Source organism: Triturus cristatus, chromosome 4_1 (assembly GCF_964204655.1).
Source record: "Triturus cristatus chromosome 4_1, aTriCri1.1, whole genome shotgun sequence".
NCBI classification, from domain to species: domain Eukaryota; kingdom Metazoa; phylum Chordata; class Amphibia; order Caudata; family Salamandridae; genus Triturus; species Triturus cristatus.
In genome coordinates, this window is record NC_140585.1 from 326,746,448 (window position 1) to 326,763,858 (window position 17,411).

The window sequence follows — 17,411 nt, forward strand, 5'->3', positions numbered from 1 at the left end:
AAGGCATTGTGATCTTTAACAGTCTGGTTACTTAGAGCGATAGAACTTTGCTGTTCCCCTTCGTGTGAGGAAACTGAGGGAACTGTGATAATACAAACAACCCTATGAACCTTTGCATTTTAGGCTAGGACTAGGATATCATTAGCCTGGTCTTACTTTATTCACTATTGGTTGTTCCTTGTTCTTAGGAGAGAGATATAAAAACGGGGTGTTCAGTCAGTCTCTGCCTTGTATCTACAGTTGCTACCACATGTATTCTTAGGTATGTGATAAGGGGGGATTAATGCAAATATATATATATATATAGAGAGAGTGGAAAGCAGGGAAGGATTTATTTCACCTGTATGTTCTCTTTCCTTCCTAGTTTCATGTGGGGAACTTGCATCCACCCTACTCTCTTCTGGCAGCAAACTCTCAGCCTTTTTACTTTTCAGGTAGGGTGTGTGAGGCCCAGAATTATAAGAATGTGGTGTTCTCTCTTGGCTGTGACACACGTATATTGGTTTACACTTACCCTGTGTTTCTGTGTCCCCCTCAGATCTCCCTCCAAGCTGTTCCTACCCTTTCCTTCCCTTGCTTGACTATCCCAACATTCTGTGTGTGTTCACATTCTAGACTTGGGGCCATCGAGAGGTGGACCCCCTTTGAGCATCAGCACAATCCAGAGGAATCTGGAAGGAGGAGTCTGACAATTTATACCTGGTACCAGCTTTGAAATAGGAGAAGGTTCTGGAAATTTACACCTCCGAGGTGTTCGGAATTACTTGCCTCCCTGCCCTGTTCTAAGCTTGTTTAGGGGTCCATAATACTAGTATTAAACCCATTGTGAGTGTCATTAGCCAGAGCCTTTGTCATGTGCAAGTGTGATAAGTGACAGCTCCTCCCCATCAACTCAGAAATAGCCGTCCTGCCAGCAACTATTCGACCTTTGTCTCACTGTCTGAGAGTAATACACAAGAACCAATTGCCAGCTATACCTAGTCATGTGACCCAGGATACAGGCTGCAGGCACCAATAGGATGGGACAAGAACATACTAACTTTCTAATACTGTAATTTTCAGATTTGTGACTTACAAACCCTATTTACCATTAAGAAGAGTTTTAAATTACAATTCTTTAGACACGAAACTCAGCATTTCTACCTTCTCTCAATTGAAAATGATCACTTACTAAATGTAATAAGGTAACCCAATGTTATCCTATGGGAGAGGCAGACCTTGCAGTAAAAACAAATTTAGGAGCTTTTCACAACAGCGACCTGTAAAAGTTAAAAGTGCATGTCCAACTTTTTAAATACAATGCACCCTGGGCCATGTTGGTTATTTATGGCCTACCGTCGGGTTGACTCATATCTAATAAAAAAGAAGGGTTTGGCCTGGCAAAAGGTTTATTTTGCCAGTTCTAAATGGCTGTTTTAAAAAGATTAAAAGACTAAAGTGGGTGGAACGAGTGCTGCAGGCCTACTAGTAGCATTCAATGTGCAAGCCCTGGGTACATGTAGTACTACTCTAATGGTAACTTATGAGTAAATTAAAGGCAGAAATTGGGTGTAAGCCAATTTCACCATGTTTAATGGAGAGAGCACCAGCACTTTAACACTGGTTAGCAGTGGTAAAGTGCTCTGAGTTCTAAAAGCCAAAAACAATGAGTACAGAAAACAGAAGGGTGAGGGCAAAATGTTTGGAGTTGACCCTGCAGAGTAGCCAAGTTCAACACTATTTAATCAATGTATGTAGGAGCAGTATTAGTTTAGCAATTATAATATTTTTTGAAAATGTTAATAGCATTTATTCACTATTAATAAGTAAGATTGCTCTATATTTTACTCTTTTTCGTGGAATTTAATGCTATTTCTTAAATTAATTTACTTTTCTTTCTTATTAGGTTTTTGTTTAAATTATTGAGACATATTTAATAAATTTGTAACAGGTTTATGACATTTTAAAGAAATGCTTTAACTATTGTATATGCATTTGATGATGAGGTTAATTATAATTTATTTTTTATTTTTAAACTTTACTTTAAAAAATATATTTTATTTAAAGTGAATTTAAAATGAGAAGATGTTGTATTACAACATGAACAATGTTTAGAAGTGTAGAAAATATTTTAAAAGCATGTGATAATGGTAGGTGTGCATGGGCCAAAAAGGTGGAATTGCCACAGGAATCAGGTGGAGTATTCCCAATTACTTTGGTACTTTTTATTTATTGGGGTCTTGTACACCATTGAAATATTGCAGTATTTCCCCCATCCCAGGTATTGGTAATTTCAAGATAAGATAATAATGATGCAATATTTAAACATGACAGAGTGGAGCTTTAACTATGTCTGCTTAACAACAATTCACTTGAAGTGTCTTTCAACTCGCCTACTCACAATACAGCCATTCACTTAAATTGTGAAGGTTCATATACTAAAAATCCAAATTACAAAGGCTACCTCCTCTACTTATACTCACACAGCCAAATTTCATGTGCTCATAATGTTGAATGCTTTTAAAGCAGCAAAAATATTGAACCCCAGCAACCCTGCAGGTCCAGACTCTACAAACCCTATGGGTACCCTATTGTCACCACCAACTGCTGAGCCAGTTCAGTAGACCCTCTCCTCATTTTCCACTCTCTATATGCCCATGTTGATAAATGTTGCTTGTTCATACTACATCTTTATTGTCAACATGCAAAATAAATCAAAAATGGCATGCCCTAGTAGCACTTGTTGGCAGCTCCCTACCAATGTTGAACCATTTCACAATGCTGATATCTGGTTTACACCCTTGATCATACTACATTTTGTTCAAACAATAAAGATGAACCATTGGTTCAAGTACAGGAAGACTGATTGATGACGTCATATGGTCATACTTGAAATAATGACTTAGGGGCTGATTACAATGTCGACACCATATCGGAATTCGGGACCGCTCGACAGACTGTCGGCGGTCACAACATGATACGACCGCCGCAAAGCAAAATAGGGACACTGTACATATCCCTGCCCTACTTGGCAGGCACCATGCGGTGCCTGTCACATGGGGCGGGGACATGTAGGGGGCACCATAGATGCCCCCCAGTGCCCACATCGGAGGGCCAGAGGGGATTGGGGGCCCGCTGCAGGCCCCTAATGTCCCTGTCCACCAGCCTTTAAAGGCTGGTGAGGAGAGACAACGTAATCTCTACAGCAGTGCCTGGGAGGCATCACCACCATTGTGAGGCCCTCCGTCACACCGGCAGGCTCAAGGAGACTGTCGGATGTGTGGCATTCGGTGTGCCCGACCTCCATCACACTGCCCACCATCCTAATGTGGCAGACGGTGAAGGTGGTTCAGATGGCAGTGAGACTGCCACCAACAGCCTGTCGGTGGCAGTCTTGTCGCCATTGTAATCAGGCCCTTAGTTCTTAAAATTAAAAGGTTTGGTACTTTATGCAAAAAGAGATGCCTGAAACTTAATCAGTCTACATGTTTCACTGCAATAAATGTTACTAGATATCACTTCTTTAAGGCCTTCTTTTTGAGCTGACATGTATGTATTGAATCAATAGGAGTTATCCTTCTCACGCCTCAAAAGAGGCTCTAAGTGAATACCAATATCGCGTCTTTCAAACACTTCCTACCAATGAGTAAATTCTTCCTCACAGGGTACAAACACATCATCTGCAGAACCAGTACATTAAACAAATTCTAATTATATAACAAGTGTTTCTTTAATCTGTACAAACAATAGGTCACACATGCGGGCCTTGCCAGGGCTTACTGAGGAGAGACAACGTAATCTCTACAGCAGTGCCTGGGAGGCATCACCACCATTGTGAGGCCCTCCGTCACACCGGCAGGCTCAAGGAGACTGTCGGATGTGTGGCATTCGGTGTGCCCGACCTCCATCACACTGCCCACCATCCTAATGTGGCAGACGGTAAAGGTGGTTCAGATGGCAGTGAGACTGCCACCAACAGCCTGTCGGTGGCAGTCTTGTCGCCATTGTAATCAGGCCCTTAGTTCTTAAAATTAAAAGGTTTGGTACTTTATGCAAAAAGAGATGCCTGAAACTTAATCAGTCTACATGTTTCACTGCAATAAATGTTACTAGATATCACTTCTTTAAGGCCTTCTTTTTGAGCTGACTTGTATGTATTGAATCAATAGGAGTTATCCTTCTCACGCCTCAAAAGAGGCTCTAAGTGAATACCAATATCGCGTCTTTCAAACACTTCCTACCAATGAGTAAATTCTTCCTCACAGGGTACAAACACATCATCTGCAGAACCAGTACATTAAACAAATTCTAATTATATAACAAGTGTTTCTTTAATCTGTACAAACAATAGGTCACACATGCGGGCCTTGCCAGGGCTTACTGGCATGGCTGTAACCCTAACACCAAATATAATCAATACATTTTACACAAACTCCTACCTATTACATACAGTGCATGGCCTTCTTATTAATAAAAATAAGCAGTGTTGCACATGTTTAGGACTGATTTGGCATATCAAATCAACAATTTGCACTTAAATACGTAGGACTTTAATTAGGTACTGGATAACACGTGACTGAAAATAGCTACAAAGCATCTTGCCTTTAGCGATGTAGATCAAGGTTAACTAGACAATTTAGACAACACCCTCTCAATACTCAGGGGTTAACCTTGGATCGCACATTTACAACAACGTCTCTCTCTAAAATATAAAAAAAAGATACACAAAAATATCAACACAGACATTATGGAAGATTGTTATTTTACCAGAATTTTGTTTGCGCGTCCTAATTCATTCATTGTTCACATACTAGCTAGATTTGTTTTGCACTTCTACAACCAATCATTTACTGGACTTGTGTATATACATTAAAAATACTGTTGTGCATAGGAAACCATGATCATTTATACAGGATTCTAAATCTAGTACCTCACTGCTATGACGTAGCAACAATTGATAATAAACTTGTTAATTACTGTTGCTGAAAACCTGTCAGTGCAGTGCTGTTTGTCAGCTTTCACTGAAAGCAGAAAGCACAGCGGCAGGAAGGGGAAGGAAGGCAGGGAATGTGGTGGAGATGGTTAAGGATGCAGGTAAGGTATTTTCCTCCACCTTTGTATCAAGGTGTAGAGACCATGTTATGTATGGCTCACCCATTATTTCTCTGCCCCTGCATGGCAGCTGAAAGCAGGTTAGATGATTATTGGTGCCATATATAACATAGGATTATGGATGGGTAAAAAGTGAATTTGTTGTTGATAATTTCATATGGTTCGTCTGGTCTTATATCCTGGCTAAAAAGCAAGCTTTGACTTTACACTGCTTTATTCTCACATCTGGATTGGAGTAAGTTGTATTCTGAAAGCAATTACGTGCATGGTATATTTCTTAAAAGAACAGTGGTGGGTCCTCCACTAAGGCGGCGGAGGAGCATCGCCCCACTGCCTTGCAGAAGTGAAATATAGGAAACAAAAAATGATAATAACTCGAGGTTATTATCATTTTATGTTTCTTTCTGCTGCAGCTTTGCGGGCGGAACACTCCGAAGACAGAGGTGCAGGGGAAGAGTGGTTTGCCCACTCCTAAGGGCACATGACTGTTTGGCAGGCTCTCTCGGGCCGGCCAAATCATCATGCGCACTTTGCATGTTCTCTACCCAGGCTGCATTAAAGCCTGGGTCGAGAACACGCCCAGGCTCCCATTCCCTGTCTGAGCCAATCACAATGCTGCATTGCAGCATTATGATTGGTCAGGGGAGCTTGGGTGTGCTTTCTGGTTCCTGTTAGTCTGGGAGAGAAGAAGGATGCGAGAGGCCGCAAAAGGTACATTTTACTTTTTTTTTTTTTTTTTTTACAACACTTTAGCCCCACACGCACTGATCCGTGCCGACTGCCACTGGAAAAGAAGCCCTTCAGTTATTGAATGTGGAAAGACATGTTATGTGCTCTCTTCCCAAACATTGCTATGGCTTATGACATCCTCTTTAGAACAAAGCTCAATCCCAGCACCCCTGGAGTTTTGGGGGACAATAGTCCTGCAGACTTTTGCAATCCCAACATTCCTCACTAGCAGGAAGAAGGTTTAGATTGTGAAGAATGGTCATGGAGCCTTTGAAACAACAAACATTATGCATAGGGGTCTATCAATGAGCATGGCATGGGCTCTGTGCACAGTGCATATTATAGAGAGGCTCTGGGCTTTCATGGCAGGTATGATCTAGATGAGAAAACACAGTGCAAATTTCTTGATGCAATCATCCTCGGAGAATGAAAATTCTGAGAATTAAAATTAAAGACTCATTTAGGGTGCAGGCTTCTAAAATGGTGGGATTGATGTGTGGCGTACACTCCCTAATATGGTAGCATCAGTCAAGGATGGATATGCACTAAAAGTGGTGTGGAATGAGACTCAGGACATCAGCGAAAGCTGGCAGGACATCCACCGAAAGAAATGTGACCAGGGGCAATTCCCACTTCTTAATTTTGCTGTGAAGCAATTGAATGGACAACCCCCTAAAAACCTTTAAGACACGATAAATGCAGTTCAACTATTGCACCTGATAGTGGTAAGATATCCCCTGCAATATTTAAGAATTTAGAATTAAATTACAGATCCGTATGCCAACATTATGCATTTCAGAAGTTTCTTTGAGTCGCAACTTGAACCTCAGCTGCAAGATATATCTTGTTTTGTAGTTGTGCAGTTTCCTTGTGGCTAAGTGGCTCAATCGGTAATGCCATCACAATGACGCCTGTATTAGTGATCCTGGGCCCTGGACCGGATTGAAGTGGTTACTCTCTTAATTTCTCAAGGAGATCCCTAAAGAAATTTTCGACACACTGCAAAGGTGCAGGATGGCGATATTTAAAGCCCTGCAGGTCTAGTTTGATCAATTTAAACTTGTTGTCAAGCTCCATGCACCATCATATTCATTTATAATTCTCTTGGTTGGACATAGTGAAACTGTGAGATTCCTAAAATCTCTGTCTCAGTCTGCTGATATTAGATCTGTACTCACAGATGCCACAGCTATATTTGGGGTATCAAAATCTGGTTGAGAGGAGGGTTTAAAGAGCTAAAAACAAACAGAATGCTACTGTAAAGAAAAGATCAGTAGAAAATATGAAGGCAGTTTCTCTTTAAAATCACCCTAAAACAGTCTGGCTTATGTCTTCTCTCTCTTTTCAGATTTCAGCGTTGGACTTCTAAGATCTTGGAATTTTTACAATTTGACAGCCATAGAGCAAAGCTCTGGTTCTTTCTGTGGCACATGTTTCCTGTGTAAGAAGACCATTGTGACAGAGTGTGATGGGGAAGACGGACCACACATCTGTGGAGCTTAACTCACCCTCTGAAGCAAAACTGGCTGTTCCAGAGGAGACCATCTCTTTAGTGGAGGAGAACCCTAGCAAAGATGAGCTCCCAGACCGGGGCAGCTGGAAGGGAAAGTTTGACTTCTTACTCTCCTGCGTGGGCTATGCAATTGGGCTTGGCAACGTTTGGCGTTTCCCATACCTATGTGGTAAAAACGGAGGTGGTAAGAAAAAGTCCTTACATAGACTTTTGAGAAGCAGTTGATAAAATGTGTAGCCGAAAAGACATGCAGGAACATTGTCATCTGTGTCCCAGCCTACAAATTCGTTACACTTTTATTGATTGCAATTGCTTAAAAAGAGACTCTGTTTTCCCCTTCTGCATTTACTTAGGACTTTTCTTGATCAAGATATGATCCAATGTCCTCACTTTCTCAACTTTGTCATGATCTGAAGCCTGCCAGGAATAATTGTTTTCTTAGGTGATTTTAAAAGATATATTGTTATATCCAGCCGAACAGAATGTTGAGGAACTTGAGTTTTGACAAACTATCAAACTGTTTTGTTGGTCAAGTTTTAATACCTTTGAACGCTTCTGTGCATTTTCCAATGTACACACAACAATGGACATTCTGCTTCATTACAAGCACTGTTAAAAAGCGTATTTACAGGATGAAAACCCTCTAATATATTTTATTGGTACATTTAGTTACATTAAATTTGAAAGGATGTTACATTTAAGTAACAAGGGGCTTTATGCATAAAGATGCCTTACGATTGAAAAGTTTGCAATTCACAAAATCACAAGGTTTGCAACTGCAAAATACCTTTTCTTTATTTACAAATGGCCTTTTAAGAGTTGGAAAATCCCTTTCAACAAATGTCTTTTCAACCTTTTCCGAACAGTAAATAGAGGGAGCATAAAAATGGATGCAGCCCTCCAATCTGAAATTCGGAGAGGAATGTATTGTATTGTATTGTATAAATATTTATATAGCGCATAAGAACTGTGACCCTTCGGGTATCCTTGTCTCAGTGGTTTACCAATGATCAGATACCCATATACCACCAAATGGGGTGGTATCTTAAGCGCAAAGAAGAAATTGCCTTCGTTGCATAACTTCTCCCTTGAGAATAATAGGACAGCCACGGAGAGGACCAAGCTATGATTCAGAGGACCACTGCTTGCTCCCCTCGATGACTTCCCAACAGGATATTTTTTATTTGAAAAGCATCACTGGTTTCTTTAATGGACATAGGCTGATTTAAAAAAAAAACAAAAAGAATTACCGTTTGAGAATGGAAATTCAGAGAGGGATTTCTGCTGTTACTTGCAGGCTTCCAGCTCTGCATTCCCAGACAATCAGATTAAGGCATACATTTTAACCTGCTTACCTGATATTACGTAAGCAAGTCATTGGTGACCCAAGGCAAGTGTACATTGCCATGCAACCTCTTTGTCCATAGGTCAAATCGCAAATTGCATTCCTATTTGTAAACCAGTTGTGTGCAAATTATACCTCCATAGTTTGCAAATGGGAATAGCATATCAGACACTAAGGGGCATATTTACGAGCCTCTTGTGCCGCCAGAGCTTCACTTTTGTGACACTGCAGTGGCATAAATCACAAAATCATATCTATGAGGTCACACAAAGCCACTATGTGTGGCTTTAAATAGCCTCATAGATATTGAGTAAGGCAAGGCAGCGCAAATCAGGGAGTTGCTTTACTCGGCGTTTGGAAGGTTTTCCATGGGCGTTGAGGTGGAATTTCTCACGCAACACCCATGGATTTTGACACTTTCCAACATTTATGAGAGCATGTAAACCTGGGGAAGCACCAAAACCTTACGCTGCCTGAAGTGAGGTACAACGAGGAGAAATATCTTTATTTTTCATCGTTTTTTCCCCTCTTTCTATGTGTGCTGGATGCTGGAAAATGGAAGACACCTCTTAGGATTGTTTCTATGCATGAAGGTCCCCCTTCCTACTCAAAAACAATCCTGCCAACAACACAGGCAACCTTGCACCATGGTGCAAGGGTTCCTGCTTTGGTGCTGGGCTGCCAAAACAGCGACAGTGAAGGTAGAAAGGAGAGGAATTCACCGTTTGTATGAATACGGTGCATTCCTGTTCTCTCACTTTGACTTATGGCAGCGCAGCAAGATCACTTGCTGTGCTGCCCTACGCCAAATCCCCATAAATGAGAGCCTAAATTCGCAGCATCCTATACATCTCAAGAGACATTAGATGAATCCCATGAACCACGAAAGCATGATTTGACACAGATATAATGATCAGTATGCACTATCAAGATCCATGGTCTCAAGGACTAGGTACCAAATAAAAGCCAATTATGTGTATTTCAAAATCACTCAGCTCTGGTCACGACCCAATTACACTTTTAATTTCAGCTGTATTTCTTCTTGTCCTGGGTAAATGCCATTAGGTGTGGAATTTTCGTGAGTACCTAGGATATTTCTGTAGCACTCAGTTTCCACACTTCAACCAGTTCAATGATTTTTCCTCTCTCTTATTCACAATTACCTCCATTCATTCTCCTACATTAGGAAGATGTTATGTGTCATATCACACAACATTTCAGATCCCGTAAATGGTGGCATAGCTATACTATTATTTAACACTTAGATATGCCTGTCCTGTAACAAGTCATTGGTTTCTGGGTTCTAGTCAGTAGAAGAGTCCTAGAGACATGACGTATCACAAATATGTCCAAGGCTTTCATCATAATGCCCTGTAAAATATGTTTGCAAATTGGCTCCTATCATTTATGTATTTTTATAAGGAAATGGGAGACAATTGAGAGAAAGGTCTCACATTCTAATGCTTGCTTGGACAGACATTAGGGGGCCTATTCATAAACTGCTTTTTTATTACTACAGTAGTACTACTCATGTACCCCAAAATACTACTCACTAACCTATTGATACTTCTTCTTCTCCTATCTTTTCTATTCGGCGATCTTCACCATGGTGCCAAAGTTACCTGCACCCATAAACCTATGCTTTCGTAGTAAATGGGGGAGGGAAATTAGGGAGTGGCTAGAAATATTTTCTCTATTCTCTTTGCCGCTCTAGCAGTAACTTTACAGTTGTAAATCCTGTTGTGGGAGGATCTACTAGGGGATGCAGACATGTTTGTCTACACATAAATGTATGTCTACACTCAGAAATGGTGAATAGCTAAACAATATGTAGATGTGTACCTAGGCACAGTAGAAGATTTAAACATGAGTAAGTCTATATGAGTAAATGTACCTTCGTGAGTAGGTCTTTAGAACATACGTCAGTAAACCATGCAAAATAAATCTCATTCAGATTGTGCAACTTTGCAGAGAGAGTTTGCTGCATGGATATTATAAAGAACTGTCATGCTATAATGATGTTAATGACTTTCAGTTATTGCCTGAACATTGTTAAAGAAGAAATTAATTTCTGAAAGACACGTTTTCCTAAAGCAGCTTTGCCCAATGTAGTGTTTGATTCTTATTCATTGGTTTTTATTGTATAACAAGCTACTTAGCCTGTGTCAGTTTCAGACCATTTTACATAAGTATGGCATTGACTTTAAGTTACATTTTTAGGTCTAGCTTGAAAGTGCTGCTGTCGTCCAATCTTATGTGATGAATAAAAAAGATCTTTCAAAAATGCTTTTCAGAAATACTACTGAGAGAGGGACTTAGGGCCCAATTACGAGTTTGGCCCTGTGGCGCCGGCTCAACGTTGGCTCCACAGCGCCAAACCCACACAAGGACGGCTGACCGTATCACGAGTTGAACTCGTGTTTCACAAGTTCAACTCGTGATACGGTTGGCGGTCCTTTGCCTTTCCCATGGTGGTGCCTGGAAAACAGGCACTGCAATGGAAACATCACAAAAGTTCCAGATCGGCATGAATGTGGACATCCATGCGGTGCTGGAACTTTGTGGTAATACAGACAGGAGGGCATATGTTGTGCACCCCTGAATGTATCCCTAAGGTGGGGGCCACATGGGGTGCCCTGTAGGACCCTCTTTGTTCCTGCTCCGCCAGACCTTTCATGGCAGGGAGCTGCCCATAGGAATGAATGCTATTGCATTCGCAATTTGCGAGTACCAAATAGGTACTCGCACATTGCGCATGCAATTTCAAGGGTGTAAGGGGGCCAAAAGCCACCCTGATGCACCCTCAAAAAAGGTAAGTATGCACATGTGGTGCACACACATGACCAAAGGGCATGTGTGTGCACCACAATGCACTTTGAAAACTGCAAAAAAGTTCATTTTCCTAAGGATTTGCAATTTACCACTAACTTAATGTTGATGGTAAATTGCGATTCCTTAATGCAGGGTCGCAATCTTTTAATGCTTCCTGCATTGCATTTAGGGAGTCAAATTGTGGTTCCCTAAATGCATTCGTAAAATAGGTAACTATTTAATTATATAAAATTTTGCGATTTGCTTTTGGCTTGATGCATCCCAGATGGCAAAATACCGGTCGCAAAGGAGCCGATTCTGCGAATCTGCCCGTTTGCGACCGGTATTTTGCTTGATGCACGTACCCCAAAGACAATAAGTCTGGGAAAATTAATATCTGACACATTAGGTCTGGTCTGTTAATTAAGAAAAGTTATAACAAAGGCAGTGGTGGGGCTTTTTTATTTTGTAAATTGCTAAAGGTAATAGGGCAATAGAACTGTGTTACAAACTATAGGTATTTTGCCACATGAAATATCACTGATTACCACAGTAGGCAAGGGTGTTTGGTGTCGCTCACCCCTGCGACAAACTATTATGGGTAGAATATTTTCCCTGTTACAATCCTTATCATACCCTTTTAAGAGAGGTTGTGTATTGGTTGTCAACTACAATTTTATAGATGTTCACATTTACAACTGTACAGTTGATGGTTGGCAGTTTATGCACACTCCAGTCTGTCTGTGTTGGTTATCATAATAAACCAATGGTAATGGCTATAGGTGTTTTTGTTTCATTAAGAAAAGCTATGTCAGATTCTATATGTTTGAGCTGTTTATTATAGAAAGTTATAAAAAGTTATGAGAAAGCCAGTCGGCCTGATTTATTTACTAGTAAAATCATGTGTTAAAGGTAATAAGCTTTTAAGGGTGGATTGTTATTATAGTGTGCTTAAGCCTGTATGCAGGTATTGTGTTACATGGACTATGACAGATTACCATAGCAGGCAAGGGTTTTAGTGCTGGTGACCCGCTTGAACAAACCCTCAGAATAAAAGATTTTGCACAATGATAATCCATATTACGCCTTCCTGGGAAGGTATTCTTTATTATTTTTATAATTTTGTGCATATGTGTAGTTTTATACTGCCTACCTGATAGTTGCCCTGTGGGTAAGCTTATGCTCAATACAGTAGGTCTCAGTTCATTATGGTGGCACACAAATGATAAAGACTAAAGGCCTGGTTGGTTCATTGAGAAACGTTATGTTAGATGCCATAGGTCTGAACTGTTTATTATGAAAAATTGACAACAAAAGAAATAGGCCTAAGTTTTTAGTTATGGGAATCATTATACTAAAGTCAATAGGCCTTTAAGGGTGGATTGTTTTGCACCATATTGAAATCTGAACTCGTACTTTGCTACATGGAATCTCACACATTAACTTAGTCGGCATGGATTTAGGTTTTGATCACCTGCTTTGACAGGCCCTAGCTCTAGAAGGTTTGCTCTGTGATAATAATTTTGCTAATATCCAATTGAAAGCCCTGGCAGGCCATGCAGGAATTTTGAAACAGGACAGCTACTGTCTACTATGTTTAATTTTATATAGTATTACAAGCCTATTCGCACCATGTTTAGGCAGCAGCATGGTTTTTTTCTACTTTTATTCTTCAATTTATCTTGCATACATTGTAGAGTGTCTGTATGTTTTTCATTCTGGTAAGTGGATAAATGCAAAAATGAGTCAGTGGGTGGATAAATTGATGAAAGAGTGCAAGGGTGAGTGGCAGAGTGCATATATGATAACTTATTGAGTGTGCAACCCTATAAATAACTGAAGGGGCACATTCATGTATAAGCCAGGCCTATTGACAATGCCAATTCTGGTTAATGATACAATATAAATGTAATAGACTGACCAAGTATAGAGGTCACATAATCAGAATCAAAAGATGCATGAGACATTCAGTACAAGTCCCTCTCTTTCTTCCTCCTTCACCCCAACAACCTCTGCCCCCACACCATCAAGGATTACGATCTGAGGGTGGGAGCATAACGATGCTGGAACAACATTTAGCCCAACCCTTCTCTGCCCTCTTCTTCAGATCTCAAGAGTCACTCCCTATTTGCTGCAGGATCAGTAGGTAGCACAGGACTCTTGGGCCCACTTTGTTTAGCACAACTTCTTGGTCATGCAGGCACAGATCAAGGTTCCATTCATATTATATGCTAACAAAAATTAGGAGTGTTATCTGGGTCCTTCATTGTTCTGAATATGGATATAAATCCCACAAACTAGGGATGATTTGCCCAGAACTCATTATTGAGTACCAGGATTTATTTCGCATGTTCAAGCTTTCACCCGCAACAGACGACAGGGATATAGGAGAAGGAAGATGAAAATAAGAAAACAGTTACATAGAGAGAAAGCAGTGATCAAATTGAACCTGAACGATCCATTTCCTGAATGGGGTAATGTTGGGTTAAAGGGGAAATGGAAAGAGGCTCTGGAGTTGGGGTAGCAGTCAGTTCCCTCTACCTATGCTAGCACTCAGAGGGTCTTTGGTCTCCATCTCTGCTTCCTATACTCTTGACAAAGTCTCTTCTTGCTCTGTACTCCCTCCTCATTCTCCCAATTCCTAAAAGACTTTTCATTGGAATTCTTCAATTTGTTGGTCTGTGTCCTTAGATGTACATTTGAGGCATCACTACATACTGTAGACTTGTGATCGGATTGATTTCCAGGCTCTCTGGGATTCCAACATAGCACAACAGGAAATATTTGCTGAATCCTATATTTAAGGTAGAGATTCTGTGGTGGATATGGATATGGCTATGTTCAGTCTATTCTTCTGATTTGGGCAATTAGTACACAAGAGGCATTCAACCCCGCTATAGAAACCTTATAATGTATAGATGTTGAAAATGTATGGTCCAGGGATGGAGCTTAGTCTCATGTGTGATGGCACCTTGGTCAGTTTGCTTCAACAAATTCTGGACCTCAGGAGCCACATTTCATCTCCGGATCCTCATTTCCTCTAGAGGAACCTGTGGATTCCTAATGGGAAACCCCTGGTTTCCCATTAGGAATCCACAAATATTTCTGTAACTGCCTCTGCAGGATGATGACCTCCCACTTCTTGCAGCTGACATCATGAACAGCACAGGCAATAGTCCACTACCAAAATGGCAAGTAGGAGAGAGATCCAACATTACTGGAAATCCATTTTGGTCAGAACCAGCAAAGGTGGGGATTGATGGTACTACTGCGACCTCTGCTAGGCTTCCCAAATTCATGAATGTCTTCTATAGGGGGAGAGCTGAGAGCTGAACAAATGCTCACCACCATGGGGATGCCATGTCAACACTTTCATTTTCTACCCACTGTTAAGCAGCTCCATCCCGCCCACAAACTGTTCTTGCTCACTGGCATTTGCAGCAGCCATTTGGTTTTGGGTTGGCTTCTGAAGGATGATGTTATACAGAACATTGGAGGCTGCCATCATTATTTATGATCTACTTAAGTCTCTTCTAGTGGTAACATCTCATCGTTCCTTCTTTTAGGTGAGACCCCAAGCTCCACTATGAAAGATTTTTGCCTCTAGTGTCCTACAATATGATATAACATTTTTTAAGTGCTTTGTACCAGACACTGAGATAATATGTAGTTTAATGCAGTCTCCACGATGCATGTGACATTCAACTGGAAATATTGTAAAACTATTACAAATGTGCTTTTTTTTCCCGTGATCACTTGATGTCTGAAGTCATTACCCTTAAATGCACAAAATATCTCTTCATGTCAGCCCTTTTACCCTCATGCCAACCATTCTTTTCAGAAGCTATCACTGCTGGGAAACAAAGCTCCTCACAAGTGGAACTTCCTTGTTTTTTGGCATCTGTTATGCTGGATTCAGTGAGGGCTGAACTGTAAACCATAAAGTTTACTAGGTCTAAGGTGAAACCCTCAATAGCTGAAACCAACTATAATATCAAAATTATTCACTTGTAACTGGCTTCCTTCAAGACAAGGTTTTAGATGCTCGACAACAGGACTGATGATTTGGAACAGTAAATTAAAATATGACCAGACTGGGGTAATGACGTATGTATGTTTGAAGCATCTGCGTGGGGCAAACCCAGCAAAAAGGCAGCAGTGCGCTGCAAAGGTAAACATGCAGTCAACAAGTGATAAGAGCGGTAGCTGGGTATGGAGACAAGAAGTGTACTGCTACTGCATTATGAGGCAGTGTTATTTAAAGAGATGAGTTTTCAACTCTTTCAGAACTGAAGCAGAGCTAGTGGGATCCTGATGGATACAGGGATGTTTTTTTAGATGCTGGGTTTATAGAGGGAAAAGTTCTGCTGCATTTTTCATCTATGACCATTTGAGTCTTCAAAGAACCCGTGACTGAACTGAAATATAAGAGTTGGAAAGACAATATAATAACTGTTGGGGTCCCAGAAAAAAGAGAGGGATGTTTTCTTCTTTTTCTGGTTATTCTGATCTCATTTTTACCAACACTCCTAGGGATAGACTTTACCCCCCACTGGAGTCCATAGGATTCATACTAAAAACATTGACTGAATCAAAACACCTACCCCAATAACAGCATGTCTGCCAGTACCTTCTGAGCCCGGAAGAACGCTCTGATCAGCTTTCTCTGTGGAATTATCATGGTAATCTTTATCTTTGACAACTTAGAAAATGATCACGTGTGAACTCTCAATCTGCTCTCTGAATGTCAACAGACTCTCTGCATATATCAGATAAAAGAGAGTACTCATATATTTTGCCACAAGAAAACTGACATTCCACTCCTATAAGACATTCATCTAATCCGTTGGAATCAACTTGGAATGGAAAACGACTGGGTGGAGAAAGTGATATCTGCATCAGGCCCATCATATAGGAAGGATGGTGTATTGTCATAACTCATAACTTGAAAAGGATCAGAAGCGGACATGAAGTATACAATCTGACAGGAAACAAGAACAGGAAGGAGATACAAGAAAAGACTAAGTTCTGATATCTGTGGGCTAAAGAAGATCGCACAGTGGAGACTGGGGCTAAAATACAGAAGGAGGGCCTTCCAGGTTAGACAGAAACAAGGGACCAATCAGAATAATGGAAGAACTGCACCCAGCATAACTTCAGCAGCAGATACATGGGAACAAGTTGCATAGTAACTACTTTAGGGGATGGTTCCTCTTCGTTCAGTTTGTTCATCAAATTTGCGATCTCTGCGCCCTTATATTGTTTCCCCTGCATCTCTTTCGTGTTTCTCTCCTCTACCTGGTCTTTTCATGAAGATGGCTCCTCTGTCAGACTGTCTGCAGCTTCCCTCAATCCGAAGGCATGCTCTCTGCTATAGCATCTCCTTGTGGTTCAGAGTTTGGGGAAGGTCTCCAGTTTTTTTATCAGCATTTTGAACGAGCACCAGGTGACCCACAACGGTAATAGGTTTGTGTTGTATTGACATCTATGAGCAGCTATACTGATACTCATGCTGAATGGGTTTATCTTTCTATCTTATTTGCTCTATGGCTGGAGCAAAACTTAAGCCACTTCTCTATCCATGCATATTTGGTGCAGGTACTTCTGAAACTAACTGAGACAGCTGTTTGCCCTCCAGTGTGTTTTTCACTTCTCTTCCCAATTTTCCTCTCACAAGAACCCGCTGGCTTGATTGGATTCAACTCTGAGACTACAGATCTTATCTGGAGAAGAGTGGTGGATTTCCATAGGGGCTATGACAACCAATTCTCCTATGATGTGCGTAGGTTGTAAAAAGGATTAATCTTGTTTTTACAAATGATTGATAGTTTACCCTCATAAGATTTGGGCATACCCACTCAGGCACTTTACCTTTGGAAAGGTTACCAATAAAAAGGCTCAACTCGTTGTTGGCTCAGTATA

At 40.8% G+C, this 17,411-nt stretch overlaps 1 protein-coding gene across 2 annotated transcripts in view; it reads left to right on the forward strand.

Moving 5' to 3' along the window:
- LOC146854882 (sodium- and chloride-dependent GABA transporter 1-like) overlaps nt 1-17,411 on the forward strand; it is a 510,325-nt gene that overhangs the window by 192,321 nt on the left and 300,593 nt on the right. Inside the window, exons 2-3 of one of the 2 annotated variants that reach the window (XM_085652291.1) lie at nt 365-434; nt 7,169-7,517. In XM_085652291.1, coding sequence (XP_085508417.1) covers nt 7,289-7,517 — 229 coding nt within the window. In that variant the 5' untranslated portion in view covers nt 365-434; nt 7,169-7,288. The remainder of the gene's footprint in view (nt 1-364; nt 435-7,168; nt 7,518-17,411) is intronic. The other variant, XM_085652290.1, reaches the window with a different exon arrangement.